This window comes from Cnephaeus nilssonii, assembly GCF_951640355.1.
Source record: "Cnephaeus nilssonii genome assembly, chromosome: 4".
Taxonomy (NCBI): Eukaryota; Metazoa; Chordata; class Mammalia; order Chiroptera; family Vespertilionidae; genus Cnephaeus; species Cnephaeus nilssonii.
In genome coordinates, this window is record NC_137075.1 from 75,831,809 (window position 1) to 75,854,938 (window position 23,130).

General features: G+C 41.8%; 1 protein-coding gene across 8 annotated transcripts in view; it reads left to right on the forward strand.

Moving 5' to 3' along the window:
* The window catches only part of DAAM1 (dishevelled associated activator of morphogenesis 1), a 159,814-nt gene that overhangs the window by 93,154 nt on the left and 43,530 nt on the right, over nucleotides 1-23,130 (forward strand). For all 8 annotated transcript variants that reach the window (XM_079769870.1, XM_079769874.1, XM_079769875.1 and 5 more), the window contains 7 exons: nucleotides 12,219-12,290; nucleotides 18,754-18,848; nucleotides 20,804-21,137; nucleotides 21,730-21,840; nucleotides 21,947-22,050; nucleotides 22,336-22,402; nucleotides 22,635-22,752. In XM_079769870.1, the coding sequence (XP_079625996.1) occupies nucleotides 12,219-12,290; nucleotides 18,754-18,848; nucleotides 20,804-21,137; nucleotides 21,730-21,840; nucleotides 21,947-22,050; nucleotides 22,336-22,402; nucleotides 22,635-22,752 (901 nt within the window). The remainder of the gene's footprint in view (nucleotides 1-12,218; nucleotides 12,291-18,753; nucleotides 18,849-20,803; nucleotides 21,138-21,729; nucleotides 21,841-21,946; nucleotides 22,051-22,335; nucleotides 22,403-22,634; nucleotides 22,753-23,130) is intronic.

Below are 23,130 nucleotides of genomic sequence, written 5' to 3' on the forward strand. Positions count from 1 at the left end.
CCAAGTTACGCTAAGTGTTATTCTTTTTCTTTTTTTTTTTTTAAAGTGTTATTCTTAAATGTCATTGGACTCCAGACCAAACTATTGGGCAACAGTGGTCAAGTTTTTGCTTATTTTCAGGCTAGAGGTAGAGGGTGTGGGGTGTGAGTCTAAACTCACTGAACTCATAGCTTTTGTTTTATGAGCAGAGCAAGAAGTCTTTTTTTTTTAATTTAATAAATCTTTATTGTTCAGATTATTACAATTGTTCCTCTTTTTCCTCCCATAGCTCCCCTCCACCCAGTTCCCACCCCACCCTCTGCCGTTACCTCCCCCCCACTGTCCTCATCCATAGGTGTACGCTTTTAGTCCAGTCTCATCCCGAACCCCCCACATCCCTTTCCCCCCGAGAATTTGTCAGTCCACTCCCTTTCTATGCCCCTGATTCTATTATATTCACCCATTTATTCTGTTCATCAGATTTTTTATTCACTTGATTTTTAGATTCACTTGTTGATAGACACGTATTTGTTGTTCATAATTTTTATCTTTACCTTTTTCTTCTTCTTCCTCTTCTTAAAGAATACCTTTCAGCATTTCATATAATACTGGTTTCGCAGTGATGAACTCCTTTAGCTTTTTCTTATCTGTGAAGCTCTTTATCTGACCTTCAATTCTGAATGATAGCTTTGCTGGGTAGAGTAATCTTGGTTGTAGGTTCTTGCTATTCATCACTTTGAATATTTCTTGCCACTCCCGTCTGGCCTGCATAGTTTCTGTTGAGAAATCAGCTGACAATTGTATGGGTGCTCCCTTACAGGTAATTAACTGTTTTTCTCTTGCTGCTTTTAATATTCTCTCTTTGTCTTTTGCTCTTGGCATTTTAATTATGATGTGTCTTGGTGTGATCCTCTTTGGGTTCCTTTTGTTTGGGGTTCTGTGCGCTTCCTGGACTTATAAGTCTATTTCTTTCACCAGGTGGGGGAAGTTTTCGGTCATTATTTCTTCAAATAGGTTTTCAGTATCTTGCTCTCTCTCTTCTTCTGGCACCCCCATAATTCTGATGTTGGTACGCTTGAGGTTGTCCCAGAGGCTTCTTACACTATCTTCAACTTTTTGGATTCTTTTTTCTTTTTGCTTTTCCAGTTGGGTGTTTTTTGCTTCTTTGTATTTCAAATCTTTGATTTGATTCTTGCGATCCTCTAGTCTGCTGTTAGGTCTCTGTATAATATTTTTCATTTCAGTCAGTGTATGATTAATTTCTAGTTGGTCCTTTTTCATATCCTCGAGGGTCTCGCTAAATTTATTGGCCTTTTCTAGGAAATTCTTGAAAAACCTTATAACCGTGGTTTTGAACTCTATACCCAGTCTTTTGCTTTCCTCCATTTCTTTCATTTGTGATCTGTTTCTTTGTCTCTGCATTTTTCGCTGCTTCCCTGAGTTGGTAGAGTAGCTTTGTGTGGTAGGTGTCCTATAGAGTACAGTGGCTCAGCCTCCCCAGTTACCTGAGGTGGACACTCTTGGTGCACCCCTTTGTGGACTGTGTGCTCAGCCTTGTTGTAGTGAAGTCTTGATTGTTGTTGGTATCACTGGGGGGAATTGACCTCCAGGCCAATTGGCTGTGAGGATCAGCTGTGTCTACACTGGAAGAACTTCTGTGCTGGAGACACTCTTATGAGACAAGACTTGCAAAATTGCAAAAGCCTCTGTGCTCAGCTTGGATGGGGTGTAGTCTCAGGGCGGAGCAGACAGCCGTGGCTTCCCGTCAGCCCTGCCCTATGAGGCCCCTGGGTCTCAGTGTCCCTCGGTAATCACTGCAAGCACCTCTGAGAGAAAGCCGCCCTTGAGTTTCGTCCGCTGCCAGACAGTCCAGTTTCTCCCCGAATGAGTCGGGGTTCCCAGAAACTTGCCCGGAACTGGAGTTCAGCGCTGTCGGGAGCTTTTGTCTCCCTTTCGTTTTAGAAAGCCAGCCGTGCACTCAGCTACTCTGCATGCGAGCGCGTCTCTGGACCTCTGCCTTCCTCAGCTCCCGAGTCTCAGTGTGCTTTCCCTTTTCCTGACAGCCCAGATTCCTCCGAATGAGTCTGGTTTCCCAGCGTCTCGCCCCGGACTGGAGTTCAGTGCAGTCAGGAGCTTCTGTCTCCCTCCTGCTTTAGAAAGCCAGCCACGCACTCAGCTGCCCATGCACACAGCTGCCCGTCTTCTCCGCGTGCGCGTCTCCATACCTCAGCCTTTTGCAGCTCCTCTGAGTTTCAATGTGTTTTCCTCTTTCCTTCTAGTTGTAGAATTTCCACTCAGCCAGCTTTCCTGTGGTTCTGGATGGTGTTCATTTTGTCTTTTAGTTGTAGTTTTAATATTGTTGTACGAGGCAGCAGTTTAGGTGTTTACCTATGCTGCCATCTTGGTTTCTCCCCAGAGCAAGAAGTCTTAGAAGTACTCCCAATGATTTTCCCAACTAATATCTGGGCAGGATAGAGGACCAGGTGCAGTGTGCATGTAAGGTGCATAGAGTGTAGTGGTCTCCGTGGTTTCAAGTCAGAGATCAGTGATGTATAAATAGAAACTGTGCCACACAGCCTAGACAAAGCCACAGAAACAGGCGAGATTGAGGTGAAGTGGTCAGGAGGGTGTAGGTGTTCTTGAGCAAGGGCTTTGGGCAGGCCAGCTTTGAGCAATTGGGTAACTTAGGTGAGAGAAGCCTGGAGCAGAGTATTAGTCATACAGCTTGGGTTCCACATTACACCTTTATAGATGGTGTTCTCCTCAACTAGGAAGTACTAGTCATGCATCTCTTATTCTGCTACACTGTAATTATATTGAAATAGGGGAAATTACTGAATGTTCTGTCCATTGCATTCTGCAGCGTGACCTCTACTTTTTACTATCTCTGAGCTATTTAACAAATCTGAAAATTATTTTAAAAACCTGATAGTGGAAATAATTCTTGTCCATTGAAATGCAAATTGTCTAATGCAGTTGATTATGGTCCTGTTGGCCAGTTTTGCATCTATATATAAATAGATGCTTATATATGTCTTTACTCCTTGGATTCTCTTTTTGAACCCATTGTGACATCTTAGCAGTTCCCTCATTTATTAATGAGTTCACTAAAATCTTTGATATAAGTTTATGTCATGATTTTACCTTTCAAAACTTTGTCCTATATCAATATACAATTTTTAACTTAGAGGATTGATCAAGGGGCTAACATTCTAAATGATCTGAGGTCTTTAATAATATTTTAGGCTGGAGTATCTGATATGATTGCAGGAAGCTCTCTATGGGAAAGTGTGCATTATATATCGATTCTACTGAGCTTTAGATCTACCTAGACCAGTGAGGGGAAGGAACAGGGCTCAGGGGTTCAGAAGAGGTGTCCGGCTTCACACCCAGTCATGGAAGACGTTCCCATGATATTTGAAGGGAGGATGGATGTACAGGAGAGGAGTAGGGGCTCAGAAGCGTGATCTAGAGACCTAAAAAACAATTCTCTACCAGGGCTTAAACATCCCCCAGTGTCTCCGCAGTCCCTAGTCTCTCATTTTTAATTCATTAACTTACATTTATGTTTAGAGATAAAGTATCCTCAAGCTTACAGCAAGAAAACTAATTTTACTGTTGCTAAAATAGAGATACCCAATACAACAAGGACTGTGCATTTTTACCTCTGCTTCACATGGCATGTATCTTTTATTTCTAAATCATAAATGCTGTTTGCTGTGGACATCAGAAGAGCAAGCACTTGTTCTTTTTCCTCTTGGGAGACACTGGTCAAATCGTCCCGATGCCCTCTCAGTCGGGACTGTCTAGCATTGTACATCACTGACAAGCCGTGTGAGAAGAGCCCTTTCATAGGAATCGAGATATATTTGTTGGAGTTATTTTTGTGAAGGATGAACATGAGGGTGTGATGAACTTATGGAAAATGTGAGATTTATTTATGAATTGAGGAAGATAAACTTGTGCTATACAGCCAGTGGAGAATTTTTGGCTTGGTTAGAGAGAAGACTTTGGGAGAACATAATAGCTTTATTCAAATTGTTCAAATATTTGCTGGGTTATAGCTCATAGGAGAAATTAGACTTACTCCATGCAGTTCCCGAGGGCAAAACTAAGGCCAACAAGTGCTTGAAGTTATAAGGAGACATCTGTCGATTCAGTATGAGGTGAATTTTCTAACAGTACTGGCTGTGATTGTGGACCCCTTCGAGCCTTCTCTCCGAGAGCACACAATCGATCACTTGCTGATGACTTATATAAAGGACCCCTGGGAGGGGAAACTCAAACTGGGGTGTCTCTAGGGTCAAAGACCTAGCTCTATAATCATGTGCTGGTTTTCCTTAAAAACATACAGATGTGTTGTAGCATTAGGAAATATAGGGATAGAGGTTTGCTTTTCTTCAGTGATCCTAAATGCTAAACATGAGAGCCACCCTCCAGTTTTTCCAGAAAATGACTGGCATTCTGACCCTTGGAGGACGTGTCGGGTTTCCTGGAGGATGAAGAAGCTTCTGTTCTGTGTGGGCCCAACCGGATTTTGGCAACAGATGAGCTTGATGTATAATTGTGGCAGTGACCAGATAATGTAACCAGGACCAGCAGTCCCAGGAACCACATGACTCTTGAAATGTGACAGCATACGTGGGAGTTATTTTTTGAAACCAACTTCCACCCTTTGGCAAGCTTTGGATATAAGATGTAGCTTCAGCCCACTGTTAGGTGAGAGGTAAGCATTGGGAGGACTGAGGAAAAGCAACAGTCTTCAGGGAGCCAGGATTGTGGGCCTGCTTGTTCTTCTCTTAAGGACCTGGAGAGTATTATGCTAAGTGAAATAAGCCAGTGAGCAGAAGACATGTATCACATGATCTCCCTTATATAAGGACTCTAATGATCAAAATAGCCTGACAAAGTAGATCCAGAAACAGGGAAGGATGCAACAGACTGAAGATCCTCAGAGGGAATGGGGGTGGGAAGAGTCCAACCAAAAAACATATGCATACTAGAGGCCCAGTGCGCGAATTCATGCATGGGTGGGGTCCCTCAGTCTGACTGGCGATCAGGGCAGATTGGGGCCATCTCGCCCAGTCCCAGTCTCGCCCAGTCCAGATCGGGCCAATTAGGGCCAGCCGGCCAGGGAGAGGGACCGCAGGAGGTTGGCCAGCTGCGGGAGGTTGGCTGGCTAGCTGTGGGAGGTTGGCTGTGGGAGGTTGACTGTGGGAGTGCACTGACCACCCAGCTAGCCAGGGGGAGGGACTACAGGAGGTTGGTCAGTGGGGGGAAGTTGGCTATGGGAGCGCACTGGCCACCAGGGGGCAGCTCCTATGTTGAGAGTCTGCCCCCTGGTGGTCAGTGTGCGTCATAGCTACCGGCCAGTTGTCGGTCATCCAGTCGTCCAGTTGTAATGGTCACTTAGGCTTTTGTATATATAGATATGAATAACCCATGGACATAGACAATAGTGGAGTGAAGGTCTGGAGAGGAGGAAGGAGTGGGAAGGAGGGGGATCAATGGGTGGAAAGAGGGGGGAGGGACATCTGTAATACTTTCAACAATAAAGATAAATTAACCCTTTGCACTCACTTGCTTTTTTCTCGATTCCTTTATTCTACTCAGGATTTAATTTTTTAAATACCTCAGATTTTACAAAGCGCGGCAGTAGAATAAAAAACTGGAGTTTCTTTTCATACAAACTTATTTATTTGGATTTTTTTATATTTCAAATTATTGATACATTCAAAGAGTAATTTTAATCTCTATAATTTTTCATGGTGTGATAATTTTTGAAACATTTACCCACATGAAGACCTGGTTTACGTTCACATGTTTCGCAAATATAAATCTTCTCTCTTCTTTCTCCTTTGATTTTTCTGTTAGAACAAACAACACAATCTTTGTGTTTTTTTGTTAGGGTGAGGTGTGATTATGTGGAGCTTTCCATCTAAACGTTGCTCTAAGTTAGTGGATAATAATCTACCCCTGAAAGTTAGTGTACCATCTCTGAATTCTCCAACAAGATCATGTACTAGTTTCCTAATAAAATTCACATGCATTATCGGTTTTTCAGTTTGTTTTTTTTGGCATCAGTTGAGATGGCATTTACATTTTACTTGTCCTTTCATGCTAATGAAAACAAGAAAAGAAACTGGAAAAATAGACAAAATCCCCCCTCCCCCCCCCCCCCCCCCCCCCCCCCCGCGGTGAAACTACGTGTCGAGTGTGGCTCGACATACGAGCTGCTACCGATACTAACTGTGTCGGGTTACACTCGACATCCGAGTGCAAAAGGTTAAAATAAATAAAGGAAAAAAATCATCAGATAGGCACATCCTAAAATAAAGAAAGCATCATTTAAAAAGGAAAGAAAAGAAAGATAGAAACAGCTGGGGGCTAATATCAGGATATGCCATGCTGTTTTAACTACTTTCAGGGAGTAGTGAGCTTGGTAAGAAGGTAGGCTTTTCAGGCATGTTTCTCCAGAAAAAGTGCAGGTTACTGGGGAATTCCAAACACCCCATGAGCTGATCCTAACTTACAGCTGGGTTTACTGGAGACAGTGGCTTCACGAAGAGGAAGAAGCTTGGAAAACAGTTGGTGATCAAGTTAGAATTTTTATGTACTCCCACCCTCTTGAGAGCCACTCTATCTAGCACCAACTGTGGCCTGTGGGCTGGATCTGGCCGGCCACCTGTTTTTGTAAATGCAGTATTATGGAAACGTGGTGATGCTCATCCATTGGAGTGTTATCTGTGGCTGCCTTGTGCACTTACAGTGGCAGGGTCTTGTAGTTGCAACAGACTGTGTGGTCTGCAAAGCCTGAAATATTTATTATCTGGCCCTTTCCAGAGAAAGTTCGTCCACCACTGGTTTCTACGCTGTTCCTCTAGACTTCATTGGGGCCATCTGTTGAGGAGATGCTGGTTACACATTACTGAGGCAGAGAGGAAAGTTAGCACAAGTGATTAGCAAGGCCTTCCAAAAAATATTTTTCCACCTTCCATTGTACCTGTTCTTCTTTCAATCCAGTTTTACCCACATTGACTCCTGATTTCCTGTCACTCACTTGAGTATAGTAAATGCCACACATCATGAAGACATGCCTAAAAGAATAAAATATTTTGGCCTTTCTGCCTCTTTCTAACTAGAATTTTCTAAAAATTCTAAGCACATAATGAATTTATTAGTAAATGCGGTGGATCCATGGAAACCAGAATAGTAATGACAAATTAATGAAACAGGTGACCATTTTAATCATTACCAAGGTATAGAATTTCTTGATCCTATAAATGATCACAGGTAACATGTTTTCTAATAACATTTTCTTTACAAATGGAACAGGTTTTTATTATTATTTAGTTGCCTTTATCCTATACTGCAGATTGTCAGAATGAAATTTACTTCATACTATCATGCCGAAATAATACTTTTGTGCTGTTGAAATTCAATTGGTTAAACCTTAATATATGCCTGCTCTTTGGGATTGCTAGTACTCATACACTGCTGGAGAATTGTTAGCCAATCCAGACAAGGAACCTCATGGGAATATAGCAGAACACGTGGAGACTTATAGCTTTAGTTGGCCACGTGCTTCAGCCTATGATTTGTGGTCTTGTAAACAACCCCAGAGCATGTCCTTTACCATTGATTGACCTTTGCACAGCCTATTTTGGGCCTTACTAAGAGCATCTTAAACTGAAGAAAAACTACCAGTTCTTACATATTGGGAAATTATCCTATTAAAATTTTGTCCTGTGTTAATTTCAAAAGCTGTTATTTTTAAAGACTTAATTTTTAAACTGTACTCCAAAACCCACTTACATTACTGAAGGACTTTAGCTGCTACCAAGAAATTGTTTACCACAAAAATATATGTGTGGGAATTTAGAAAATTCTAGCTTGCTTTGGGTACATAAATCTTAACCCAAGTCATAGTTTCTTTCTCTGCACAGACAATTGATATTAGGATTATATTATGTTTTAGAAATAGAAACTCCAATGAGAGGAAGACAATTAGAGAAATGGTTTTAAATATTTGCTGTGTGGAGCAGAGAGGTACCCCATGGGTGGAGAACAGAGACACCCCAAAGGTTACAGGGTCTTAACTCAATGCATTTCACATTACACAGAACACCAGAAAAAGCAAAGCTCTTATCCTAACAAAACATATAAAGCTTTGGAACTTTCATATAATTGTGAATATACTAGTAGTTCATGTTCTTGGAAAAATAGAAGTTGGGGTTGTACAAAAGTTTATACGTGAAAGACCTGCTGCTGCTAAGAGGTGGCCGCTGTTAAATTTTATTGTATATATTTCCATAAATGTTGTGTGTAAAGTATACATATTTCTTTTTGCTACGGGTAGGAAATATTACTCTGAAACTTTTCCCTCAAAATATTTGGTCATTTTTCATATCATTACATAACTTCATTCTTAATTACTGCCACAAGATAATTTATTCAACCATCCCCCTTCCATTTGTTAACTTTATTATTTGCTAATTCAAACAGCACTACAGTGAAAAAAAGTTCTTTGTAATATATATCTGTGGAAGTCTAAATTTGTAATTGTGGGCTAAGTTCCTGAAAGTAGACTTACACATCAAAGACTGTGTGTTTGAAATTTGAACAGTTACTGCCAAGATTTACCTCCAAACTGATTGCTCCAAGTTTTATAGTCCTAGTAACAAGGACTTAGAATGGCCACAGCTAGAGATTCTGAAACAGTTTCATTATCATCCTAGCTGACATTTATTGAGCATGTTCTGTATGTATTTGTTCCCAGCGCTTTTTTCACTGTATTAACTTTTTAAATCCTTATAATGACCCTGTGAGGTAGGCACTCATTTTACAGATAAAGAAACTAAAACTGAGTCACACAGAGAGGTTACTTATCTTGCCTGACTGCCTGTCAGTCACTTAAGGTAGTGAGTGACTAAGGATTCAGATGTGTGTCCTTGATGGTGATAGAAGTGACCATGTTTGAGTTTCTAATAGTGAAGTGGTTAAGAGAGAAAGGCCAGCTTTGCACTTAATGTGTATTGCTTGTGATTCATCTGAAGTCTAATCTTAGAAAGAAGTTGCTCTGATTCTTTCCTACTGACTGAATTTTCAGCAAGGTGACCTTTGGCAGCTCATCTATCTTCTCTTTGGTCTTATTTCCTCTTTAGTAAAATGAATATCATAGCAACACCTGCTTTTGGGGTAGATTAAATGAAGAGCACAGGGCTTATAACAGTGTTTGACACATAAACTATATGTGTGTTGGATTTTGCTGTTGCTCCCATTATAACTTGTTGGTGTTAAGCCCCAGTTCAGTACGCCATTAATGCCGGGGTTCTTGTCCTAGCATTACGAAGGGTTCAGCAATCTGGAGAAAGGCTGTGCGTAGATTCAATAAGGAGTCCAAAGACGAAAGATAGTTTTGAAAGGCATTTGGGGATCAGAGGAGCTTCAGCTAAAGGAGCTAAAGACTCTCCTTGACTCAGGACCCATGCTTTTTATTAACACAATTTGTCCTAAGGCAAGGTGGAGATAATACACTTCAAAGGGTAGGGTTTACAGAAGCATTGTCAGATTGGGGAATAGCCTAGAGCTGTTCAGGTGTTTGGCCAACAGGAGGCAATAAGATGTAGATTAAGATTCTTTGAGCTGTCTGGCAGCAAACGATTATCCTATTCAGGTTTGGGAGAGATGCTTTTTAGCCATTCCAACAGATGATTACATATGTGGCTCAGCCCTTGTTGAGCCCCCAAGTCTCATCAACCTTTTGATGAAACTCTTGTAATTATGACATGCTGGAATTGGTTCCCGGCAATAACTTCCTTTATATAATTAATGTATACAATCGTGTATATTTTATATTTGTTTCTCTAGAACAAATATGTAGAATTGAGATGGATAGCTCAAAGAATAATACCTGTTAGACGTGGTAAAACAAGGACCCAGTAATATTTTACTAATTGCTCTCTATCAGGAGTTTCTTTCCAGTGCTCCTCGGGGGAATCCCAGGGAATGATTGCATTTGTTTCCTTCTGTCTGTGCCTCTGTAGAACTACAGACTCTGGCAGCCACACACAGCAGGAAAGAGTTGATTCATAGATGTGAGTTTCAGTTGCCTACTATAGGCATCTGCTGTAGACATCTGTATAGAAGGGCCAGGGTCGCACAAGGGAAACTGGAGATGCATTGATAGAATGAAGAACTCTGAGAATCGCCCCCAGGAATATAGTGATAGCACTTGGTACATTTACAAGAAGTTTTCACATATGTGAGCTCATTTGATTTTTCTCAGCATTGAGGCATGTGAAATAAAAAGAAGTCTTCTCCTTATTTTGACTACAGTATCTAGGTCTACTCTTTATCTGTATATATTATTAAAGCTTTTCCAAAGTGTAGAGATTTCTCTCTATATATTAACCTTCAGTTTCTAAAATGACTTTTGTTTCACAACCATGACTATTAAGCTCTATTACAACAGACAGGCTCTCATGGGACCCCAAACATGGGGTATGATTTTGTTGTCGTTTTGGAAATTTGCCCTAGTTTGAGGGAATAAAAAGATCTGGCACCTTCTATTTCATTTTATAGGTTCAAATACCATTGAATGCCATTGTGGGTTTTGGCTTGCTGAAAACATTGGTAACAGTGGGGTTTTGCTAATTTTACTCCCTTTTAAGACGAGAGAAGGGTTCAGCCTTCACACTACCATTTAGCTAGTTTATTAGCATGTTAAATAATAATCAAGGCCTCTTCTAAAAACTCATCAGATTTCTTAAGCTTTTTAAAACCATGGAAGTGTAATCCAGCCCAACTTCAAAGCCGCTGCTGTAGCCTTCGTCCCCATCATCTGCCTTGTTCAGTCTCCAAATTAAATTCATGCAACTGCCTGAGTTCACATATCAGTTACTGCCAGCTTTTTAAGGCGCTGTAAGCAATAGTTACTTTGCCCCCTTTCTGTGACTACTTAAAGAATAGCTTTGAAATTATGTTTCTTTTATCTTACCCAAGTAGACCTGACTAGAAAGATTGCTTACAGAAAGTGGGATGTGGTGTGTGTGAGTGTGTGTGTGTGTGTGTGTGTGTGTGTGTGTGTGTGTGTGTATGTGTGTGGTTTTTTTTGAGGAAAAGTATAGGACTGAAATTAATAGCCCACCTTGAAACCACTATCCTGAGGATTGGGATTCTGACACCAGTTAATAGATAGTAACGTCTTCATTGTCTGGTCTAGTATCTTCTCCAAAGGGACCCATTGTCCTAAGCAGCTCTCTGAATGTGAAGTTAGAGAATAGCTGACATTTTCTTTTTCATGTCTGTTTGCTCACAAATGACTTGCAGCGCATAGTTGTGCAAACATGCATGGATGGATATGCCCGGCCACAATGCCATCTCCTGGCTGATTCGCTGCTCCAGTGGGGCTGCCTGACCCAATTATTTATTTATTTTGGAGTGTGGGTTCAGTCTGGCACAGACCTCCCATCCATGAATCCCTGGGGCTCTGGTGCTGGCTTCAGGTCACCTGGTTTATAAGACAAGACTGGCTGGAGTGGTTTAGGAATAGGTTCCCAAATTCCTTGGGTGTCGGTTCTCTTCAGCTCAGACGCATTACATTTTCTATCCAAACTCAGTCTGTCATAGCCTGAGGGCTGGGCCTGGAACTAATGTGTGTTCATTTTATCACCTTCCCTTCAATGTCAAGCCTTATTCCCCATCCTCATCTGAAGAAGAATCTAGTTGTGCGCGCATCATATGAAACCCTCCTTTAAAATCGTTACTGTCTGCTGGAGTCTGAATAAACTAACTGACAAAAATCTAGTTAACAGCTAGCTGAATCCTGTGGCCATTTTTGAGAAAACTTTTTCTCTCTTGTGGATTTCATCCTGACGAATAGTCAAGCAGTACTGTCCTCAGTGTGACAGGACTCAGAGATCCTTTGTCCCTGCAGCAAACACAGTGCCCTGCCCATAGTTATTGTGCCCCTGAAGAAAAACAACTTCACACCATGATGTGGTTAAGTTCCCATTGAAATGATGTCAGCACTCCTTGGAAATTGACTGGGGAGACCACCCTAGTCAAGTGGAGAGCCTGATGATTGAAAGCCAACATTTATAGACAAATATTTTCTATCTCAGTGCCTCCTAGGGGTTTGTGTGGGCCATTGTCTCGATGCTCTGGAAGTCAGATGTGCTTATGGCCCTTGGATGTTTACAGCTGGTGGTATATTACCTTTTTGTTTTTCTCTTTAGGATCAGGAAGAAAACAAGGGAGCGACAAGTTGGCCTGAATTCTACATTGATCAGCTCAATTCCATGGCTGCTGTAGGTATACTTTCTGTTCTCTGACACATGGTTTAAAATACAAGTCTAATACAAAGCACACAGTTGCACAATTAATTCACCTGAGTAAGAACTACCAAATGTCATTATCTTTCCAAACTCCACTCCAAATGTTCAACGTTGGGAAAACCGCTGGAGGGAGGGCAGGAGTGGTACTTGGCAAAATTATTTTTTCCAGTATGTTTTAAATAAAATCAGCACACCCTCAAATATACATGAGTTTAATGTTATAAGAGGAAATGTAATCTTAAATCTGGCTTATGTTCAACTTTAACTTGCAATTGTTCTTACCGATTATTTGGAATTTCATTACAGCAGCACTGTTCTAAAAATTAATGCCATTTAAAAATAATGACACTCTCTTCATTGTTCTCCTCCTGTTCTCTTATTGAGGATTTATTTAGTTCCTTGGTTCTTGATTTTACAGGGCACCAAGGTACTCTCTTGCTCATATAAATAACAAAAAAAAGTCCATGGTATGAGTGGTGTTATGAAAAGGCATAATAATAATACCACCACCAAGATGTCCTTGGGAAATCTTTGGTACATGTATTTTTGGTTCAGTAATTGCTTAAAATGCATTCTCGGTGTCTAAAGTGGCAGTCTTTGTGATGTCAGTGTTCTGAGCAGCTTGAGGGGCACATATTGATCCCAGCTGAAATATGTAGTGGAAAACAAATCATCAGCCTTTGAGCCTCAGGAGCTTAAATCCCCTTCCTGTTGATAACAATAGGAGGTTGCCCACTGTAGAACACAGCCTTTGCCTCAGTGGACACACTCATGATTTTAAGAGCCAGTCTGTTAGATTCGGCTTTGAGTTTATACCGTCCATATAGATGATAGCTTCCATAATGCTTTCCTCTGCCGTTTTCTTCCTTGCCTTCCCCAGAGTCCTTGTGGAGAATTAGTTTCTTATCACTGAAAGCAAACATTTTGCTGCTGCTGCAAAAGTTAAAAACTGACCAGAATATGTGAATCATTCACACTTTTGCTAAACTTTCAGAGGCCTTGACTTTTAGTAACTTCCTTTTTTCTAGCTTTCCCTTTGAAGATGCTTCTGCTGTCCTACAGTGAATAATAAACAGCCCGGTAAATGTGAACAGGGCTAAATTATAGATGCTTTTGCCCCCAAGGGTTTCTACTCAGAAAGCACAGCAGAAAAGAATAGAAAGTAACTCCCAAATCCTCCTCATACAAGGCATCCTGCACAAAGGCAAAGATAAAGGGCGATTTCAGCAGATTTCAGCATTTGCGTGAATATGTTAGCAGAATGTGAGGCTTGTGGTGACTATCAGGGATTTTCTATGCTTCTGCCTAAACCCTAATAATTCAGAGTCATTTACATTTCTTTCTTATAAAGGTTATTTTCTGAATTCTTCTTCTTTGCAGTTAGGGAAAAAGGGACCTGCTGGGCAGGCTGTCTTTCTTTCTAATGGAGTCAGCATTGTTTGATAGCTAGCAGGGGCGCTTGCTTCTTTGTTAATGAATTCACTTCCATAAATGGAGAAGCACTAAACACTATGGATTTTTCCTTTCTTCATATTTTGGGACCATTAGGTTAATTGGTCTTTTAGTGACTTATCCATGCCTGTCTGGTGTCCCCCTGGCTCCCTTCCTGCTCTAGGGGGTCCATGATGTGCCAGTGTGTGGCCTCCTTTCTCCTCATCCAGTCCTTGGACAACCCTTTGCTGCATTCATGAATTGTGTACATTTTAATTACATTTGCTTTCTTTCCAAGAGAATCTCGAGGCTATTAAATTGGCAGTCACTTCGCTATTCTTTGTGTTAAACACCTAGCAAAGCTTTCTAATGCTCTGTTAAGGACCCAGCCAGTATCTTTCCAGGGTTAAATGTAAAAGGCATTAACAGAATTAGTGAGACCAGAGAACAATTGCATGCATAAAGGAGTAAGGAGGCCTGATAAGACCAGAAACTCTGGTGGATATTCTGTTTTCCTCAGCACACTTGTTGCCACCACCTCCTCCCATAGCTCTGGCTAATCGCTCTGGTAACTGTATTAGAGGATGCCTACAACACACAGCAGAATCCTGAGGCGTTGTCCCGGGGACTGGAAGGCACACAGTTTGTTCAATCCTTTTATGGCCTGGCAGCCAGATTCTGGCTCTTTACTAGGAAATTGTTGAGAGGCATTTATCCATTGTCATCATCCTTTGCTTTCAGCATCAGTAGCAACTTCAGCTTTTGAGTGTGCATCTTATGACAAGCAGTATACAGGCACTTTACATGTTGTTTTAAAGGCTTACAAGCACCCTATGCTGTAAGTGCTATTTATAGATAAGGAGTCTATAAGTTATCTTGCCCATGGTCATCTAATTAGGAAGTGTAGAACTGGAATTTAAACCCATCAGCCTGAGCTGAAAGACTCCTTTCCAATTTGCCTCTCACTAACTTGGGTTAAAAACCCACAAAAGAGGCCTAGGAATCCCTCCCCGTTCCCCACTTCCAACTTTTCTGAGGCGGGGCAGGCATCTGTTTTCTTTAATGCCTTGAGAGTGATAAACAGTCCAGGTCAAGGACTGCAGCACTTACTAGTTTGTGAAGCCGTTTGTGGAGCAAGTTCAGCTACTTACGTAAGCCTCCTAACAAGGATGCTTTGTTCTTTAGAGGACCCCTGAATGATCCATTAAAGAGTGAAAAATGGAAAAAGAAAAGTGCAGCCCAATAGGTTGTAGAAGGACTCTCTGTGTGTGACTTTGTACACTCTTAGGGTGAAAGGGTGTGAGGTGGAACTCAGTGTGCTTAGCCTGCCGGCTTACTGATTTCACACCAATGAAATGTTCAAAGCAGAGCTTGGTTCCTGACTTCCAGCCAGGAAGGGTTTCTGTGCCTCTGTGCCTTTCTCTTAGACCTGCATGCTCCAGTGTATACTGTAGCATCTTTGACCAGATCCTCCGCCAGGGTGCACATTGTCTTTGCCCACTTCTCATGTGAGCAGGGACTTATTAGGTGCATTGAGCACCCACAGAGGGTCACAGCCTATCCCGCATACTGGATGTTTGGTGTAGCAGCCATCTTCAGAAATGTAGGCATCTCCCCCTCTTCTATAAAAAGCTGCAAATGAGCCTTCTTCCTAAATGTGAAGATTGAAAACATGAGACTTTCCATAAATCATTTCATTTTGAAAAGTCACATTAGTATATTAGGTTCATCTACATCCTTTGCTTTCTCAGTACAATAAGCAATCTTAGATTTAAATCTGTTTCCATATACAAAAAATAGGGTATTGTGTTTTGTTTTGATAGGAAAGTAATGGTCCTTATATTGGGAAGGGAAATTCCAATTTAATTTTCTTGACTTTTCATAAATCTCCCACCTCTACTAGGGAGAGACTCAATGTAGTCTGCTTTTATATGTCCCACCTTCTTCAAGGTTAAGATAAATGTGTGCAAATTCTCTTAGTGTTAGTGAACCATAATAAAAAATGTGAGTAGTCTTTAATTTGGGGACTGTTTTGTGTGATTAAGATTAGGAACAAGGAGTGATGTTCATAAAAGGCTTGATTCTGAGCTGCAGAGACAAAGGATTGCTTAAGAGTATAGAGTTCAGCTGTGCCTTGGGAGATTAAATGTACTTGGCTGGATTTGTGCTGAATTTTCCAGAGGATGGGTCTCATAGAACTGTGAAGGAATTCACTGACTATTCTGCACACAGCTTCTTCCCGACCACCCTCTGGTGACAGCTGTCCAGATGCATCACCAGCAAGAGGACAACTTTAGCAGAAACAATAACAGCTTAAAAACAAGACTTTACTGATTTTTTTTTTCAGTTGCCATAAATGATACTGGTATTTATGTTTGCTTTGGGCTTTATCCTCCTAATTGTGAAGTCAAAGTTAGACTTTAATTAACATCTAGTTACTTAATGCTGATACTGTTAACTAGAAAATAATTAAGTAAAGCCCCCCCTTGATGATTTGTTTTCCTGAAAGAAAGGAAGAGACTGTATCATTGCAACACATTGGATGAGAGGCAAACTTTTCAATACCCCAGTCTGTTCCCCAACCACATATTTTATCAGAATTGGTAACAGGTGAAAAGATGGTGACTAGCCAAGCCCATGTACAGAGTAGGATGAAGGCAAGGGACCAGTGATTCCATGGGTAGAGACACCTGGGCCCAAAAGACCTGGGATACTTCTAATACAACTAGGGGGTCATAAGGTGAAGGGAAAGGAAAAGACTTTTTAACAATGTAAGCTTATTAGCATTCATGACTTTATAATAACAACTGAGATCTGCTTCCTTAGGCCTTGTTCTTCCAAGTGAGGCCCACAGACCTGCATCCGTATTGCATGGAAACTAGTCAGAAATGCAGCATCTTAGGCTTCGCCCCAGACCAAACAACTCAGAACCTGCATTTCAACAGACCCCAGATGATTCGTATCCACGTTAAAGCTTGAGAAGCAGTGCTCTAGCAGATCCCTGGGAAGGGAGAGTGCGCGCACACACATACACTCCATATCCTCATTTCCAAATGATGTTGAGTTGTTTCTAAAACTTAAGCATTTCCTCTGAAAGAATTGTCCATCATAGTATCAGGTCCAATTTAATTCTTCCTTTTTAAAAATAATTTGATGGAACCCACAAGTGTAAAAGACTACACTTTTCGTCTGAGGAATGGGAAACATAGGGTGGGAGGATTGCTGCCCACCTCAGCTTGATAGTGTGATGATGTTATTAACTTTAATCGTCAGAATGTTGTTATTAACTACAGGTTCGCTCTTCTTTCTATCAAATATAAAGAGTAATATCTCATCAGAGTGTGATTATAGAATAGTTACACAAACATTTGGACAACTTAATGTTTTAAGTTTTCTAAACATTTCCTTAAAGCTTTATTTAAAAGTGGAAATAACTAACTTTTAGTAGAGAAAACAAATATGTGGACTTCTTGGGGCTTTTTCCCCACATTTTGGCTTGTAGTAAATCTTCGTTACAGATTTATTATTTACTAATGGCCCAGTGCATGAAATTTGTGCACGGGGGTGGGGGGAGTGTCCCTCAACTTGGCCTGCACCCTCTCCAAACTGGGACCCCTTGAAGGATGTCCTACTGCCGGTTTACAGGGATCAGGCCTAAACAGGCAGTTGGACATCCCTCTCACAATCTGGGACTGCTGGCTCCTAACCGCTCACCTGCCTGCCTGATTGCCCCTAACCACTCTGCCTGCCAGCCTGCTTGCCCCCAACTGCCCCCCCACCGCCGGCCTGCTCGCCCCCAAATGCCCCTCCCGCCAGCCTGACCACCCCCAACTGCCCACCGTGCCAGTGTGCTCGCCCCCAACTGCCCCCCCTGCTGGCCTGCTCTCCCCCAACTGCCCCCCCCCTGCTGGCCTGCTCGCTCCCACCTTCCCTCCCCACTGGCCTGCTCGCCCCCAACTGCCCCCCTGCTGGTCTGCTCACTCCAAACTGCCCCCCCACACACTGTCCTGATCACCCCCAACTGACCTCCACTGACAGCCTGATCACCCACAACTGCTGTCCCATCCTGGCCTGATCACCCAAAACTGCCCTCCCCTCTTGGCCTCTAACCGCCTCTACCTCGGCCTCGCCACCATAGCTTTGTCCAGAAGAACGTCCGGAAGGTCTCCTGGAAGGTCTCCCAGTCTAATTAGCGTATTACCCTTTTATTAGTATAGATAGAGACCTGGTGCATGGGTGGGGGCCAGCTGGTTTGCCCTGAAGGGTGTCCCAGATCAGGGTGGGGGTTCCCTTGGGGCATGGGGCAGCCTGGGCGAGGGGCCTATGGTGGTTTGCAGGCCTGCCATGCCCCCATGGGGTGAGGGTCCCCACTGGGGGTGTGTGGCCAGCCTTGGTGAGGAGTGCTGAGGGCTGTTTTCAAGCTGGCCACACCCCCTTCAGAATGGGGGTCCCTGCTGGGGTGCCTGGCCAGCCTGGGTGAGGGGCTAATGGCTGTTTGCAGGCTGGCCAAGGCCCCCAGCAGGGACCCTCACCACATGGGGGCATGGTCAGCCTGGGTGAGGGGCTGAGGGCCATTTTCAGGCTGGCCACACCCCCCAGTGACCCAGGCCCCCAGCCACTCCTTCAGCCACGGCCAGGGTGGGCAGGAAGCTTGGCCTCCTCCATCACCGAGGGCAACCCAAGCCTCCTGCTTGCTCCAGCTCTGTGGCTGCCACCATCTTTGTTGGGTTAATTTGCATACTCGCTCCTGATTGGCTTGTGGGCATAGCAGAGGGATGGTCAATTTGCATGTTTCTCTTTTGTTAGTGTAGGTTTGTGTTAAAAGTATTAGTAGCATGTAATCTGTGGTTTGTCTTGCTTGTACCATAATTTAACCTTTTGCACTCGGATGTCGAGTGTGACTCAACACGGTTAGCATTAGAATAAAGGAATCGAGAAAAAAGCAAGCGAGTGCAAAGGGTTAAATATACAATTGGATAAAGTAACCTCAATTTTCTTTGCATAGAGAAAATCTCTGCTCGCATTAGAGAAGGAAGAAGAAGAGGAGAGAAGTAAAACTATAGAGAGCTTGAAGACGGCACTAAGGACAAAACCAATGAGGTAATTTTTTCCTGGGTAGTATATACTACTTGTTTCTTTTCTTTTTTTCTTCTACTCTTCTCCTCCAGCCCTTCTTCCTCTCTTTCCTAATTTATTTTTTCCCCTGCAATAGCCAAACTTTTGAGGAAGTCTTAAGTTAAAAGCATGCAATTGAACCATGGATAAAATACTTTAATCACTGAACATTCAATAAATTGATTTCCTTCAATTAAAAGATATGCAAGCAGCCATTAAAATGGCTAAAATAAAAAAAGACAGAGACTAACAAGTATTAGTGTAAATGTGGAGAATGAAAAATAGTGCGGCCACTTTAAAAAACAGCTGGGCAGTTTCTCAGAATGTTAAACATAGTGTTGCCACATGACCCAACAATTTTTCTCCATAATGAATAGCCAAGGGAAATGAAAGAAGTACCCTCCAAAAAACTTACACACAAATGTTCATATCAGCATTATTCATAATAGCAAAAAAGTGGAAACAACCCAGATTCTGTCAACTGATGAATAAATAAATAAAATATTATATATCCATAAAATGGATTATTCATCCATAAAAAAGAATGGAGTGCTGATACACCCTACAATATGGATGAGCCTTGAAAATATTGGTGCAGTGTGAAAAAGGCCATACACAAAGGACCATGTATTATATGATTCCATTTATAGGAACTATCCAGAAGTGGCTAATCCACAGAGACAGAAGGTTCAGTGGTTGCCTGGGTTTGGGGAGAAGGGGAAATAGTCTTTTGGGGATGATTGAATTGATAGTGTTCTAAAATCAGGGTGGCAGTGGTTCACAACTCTGGGAATATAATTAAAAATCACAAAATTGTACATTCGAAAGTGTAAATTTTATGGCATTTGAGTTATATCTCAAAAACACTGTTATTGAAAAGAGGATGGGCAATCATCTTCCACTGTGTGCCTCCCACACCTTCATTTTTCCATCAATGCCTCTAAGGTTTGCTGAGGTGTTGGGCTCACCAGTACATTTTATTAGCACAAGTGCCATGAATGAAGCCAACTGCTTTAACCAGCTTGGCTATATCTGGGTCATGTGTTTGGGTGAAAAGGCTGGAAAATAAAGATATATTTCCTTTATTTGACTATAAAATACTAAGAAAAAACCTACTGACTCATCAAAAATCTTATGAAGTTGTATGACAGAGGTTTTCTAGCCTAGATCAGTGTTTCCCTCTGTGTGTGTTCTGTGTTCTCAGATGTCAGTGGGTATCCAAAACTAAGTAAGTTTGGAAATTTCTGGGGTAGTCAGATAAACAGGTTATGTTACTTCTGAACAGAGGCTTAACATGCAGATGTACATTCTGAATTACTCTTGATTGAATTTACAGTAAACAAGTACCATAAATATCAATAAAATTGATGTACAGTGATAAAGTGTTGCTTTTACTCTTTTATGTACTTGGATTCTGAGTAGCATGCAATACAAAAGAAGGGTTTTGCTTCGGAACCTTAGGGATGCAGGTTACCATTCGTTTGACAAGCAAATATCCTGGAGTTTAAGGATTCTCTTTGATTTTCATTGATAGGGGGCCTGCCTGAGTCAGTGGTTAGTACATAAAAGTGTATGGTGACTGGGTGTTACAATAACACAGGATCAGCAGATGACTTAACCTAAGACAAATGTCCTGAGTGCCTTCTTGCTCCTGATTTTCTGTGGTTATGTGATCTGATAATTGGTTCTTTGTGTCAGTTGAGATCTGTTTACCTCAAATGGAGATTTTTTTCACATTTCTGGTTATACCTGACCATTGGGTCTGTGTCGAGGAATAGGCCAGAAATTCAGAAGACTTCATCGGTGTAAGCCTTTTGGTACTTTAGGAACTGCATCTTCTTCCTTTCTCCTGCTCCCCAGCCCCTAAACTTTTCCATTAAAGGCTATTACAAAATTTCAGGGAGACTTAAGTCTGACACATTTTAACCTCCTCCTGACAGGTTTGTAACCAGATTCATCGACTTGGATGGCCTGTCATGTATTCTCAACTTTCTAAAGACCATGGACTACGAGACCTCGGAGTCTCGCATACATACCTCTCTCATTGGATGTATAAAAGCGCTAATGAACAACTCTCAAGGTCGGGCTCATGTCCTGGCTCATTCTGAGAGTATTAATGTAATTGCTCAGAGTCTGAGCACAGAGAACATTAAAACAAAGGTGGCTGTGCTGGAAATCTTGGGCGCCGTGTGCCTGGTTCCCGGGGGCCACAAGAAGGTTCTGCAGGCCATGCTGCACTACCAGAAGTATGCCAGCGAGAGAACCCGCTTTCAGGTGGGTGTGTTCCCTCTCCGCTTCTTCATTCACCCTCCATCAGGTCCTCTCCTGGCACTGAGCGGGGAACAGAACTTGAGATTTCCTTGATGGTGATTACTTACACCATGACATCAAGCATTTCTTTCCTCTCCGGTTTTAGGACCAGCAAGTAGAGTATGTTTTCTATAATTGATCAATCCGGGGTTTTGGATTTACTGAACTTGAAAATTCGACCCAGGTTCCTACACACGATAGAGCACACATCTTTTGAATCCACTAGATGGAGTGTGCCCTGAAAATTTTACAGGTTGTCCTTCTTAGTTTAGGATCAGCCTAAACAGTGAGATTATGTCACCATAATTATACTCACATGGGAGAAGCAAGCAGAGTTAACGAAGCAGTCTTTTATATTTTGTATGCATGTATATTTGAATATATATGATATTCAGAATTTTGAAAAGAGTTTTTAGGCCTAATCTTTAAAAAGTGGCTTTCTATGGATCAATGTGATTCTGACTAAGCACATGATTTTGAAAATTAACTTGTAATAAAATGAGTGGAAGATTAGTAATGATTCGGTCCTTTGTTTTTATATTTGTATCCTTGGTAGACATTAATTAATGACTTGGATAAAAGCACAGGGCGGTATCGGGATGAAGTGAGTCTCAAGACTGCCATCATGTCCTTCATCAATGCAGTGCTGAGCCAAGGCGCAGGCGTGGTAAGGACCTTATGTACAAAACATGTATTATTAAAGAATATTTTTTGAAAGATTACTGACTATTCTAAAAAGGTAAATATGAATTTTATTACCCTTTTACTTTCAGGAAAGTTTGGACTTTAGACTTCATCTTCGCTATGAATTTCTGATGTTAGGAATTCAACCTGTCATAGATAAACTAAGGGAACATGAAAATTCAACGTTAGACAGGTAAGTCAAGCTGTCCGGTCTGAGACAGTTCATGTTTTTTCCTTGTGTGTAGCGCCACTCTATCAACTACTTGTAACCTGCCCGTGACACAAGGTACTTTCACCAGAATGTCAACTCAGCTAATGCTGTTTATTATGTTAAGACTTTCCTGATGAAAGAAGAGCACATTGTGTGGAGCACTTAGTGTAGGTTTTGGCACTAGCCCTGAATCCATTTCCTAGACTTGATTCTTGTGTGCCTGTGTTTGTAGGGTGTTTTAATAGCATCTCTTTAATTGTCTTTCAGGCATTTAGACTTCTTTGAAATGCTCCGAAATGAAGATGAACTAGAATTTGCCAAAAGATTTGAACTGGTATGTGGGCTTACAATTATTCTGACTTGACTCGTGAGCTCACGGAGTCCCCCGTTGCAACATGTATTGTAGAGCCAGCATGCAGCAGTGTGACCTAACAGCAACATCAGAGTTCTGCTCTGCTATCTAAGTGGCAGGATGAGCTTCTGTTTGCCTTAGTTTTGCTTACCTTGCATCGTGGGAACTGAGGAACTTGAGTGTTTGACTTAGATTTCTTTTTCATATGAAATAGGTTCACATAGACACAAAAAGTGCGACTCAGATGTTTGAGCTGACCAGGAAGAGGCTCACCCACAGTGAAGCTTACCCTCACTTCATGTCTATCCTGCACCACTGCCTCCAAATGCCTTGTGAGTGTTTGTGATATGTATTCTTCCGTGTTTGGGCATCATCCAAAGGGCTGTGTCGTCCGGACGTGCTGATTAGGTTGGGTGCACACCAGGGATTTCACACCTTAGCTTTGTGACAGCCCAGTGTGTCTCCACACAGCCTGTGGGATGTCGTGAAGTTCTCAAAATGAAATTAATTATAACTTGCTTTGATTTTAAAAATAAACATATACCTTATGACACATATAGATAGGGATAGAAAATTCCTCTCCAATAAGTAAATGATCATCGCAGGTCTGAATTCCAGAAACTCTGGGAAGCGTAGGTACAGATGTAAACATCTCTCTGGTTCTGAGGCTGGGCCTTCGGGTGACCATGTTGAAAAAATATTCATTCTAG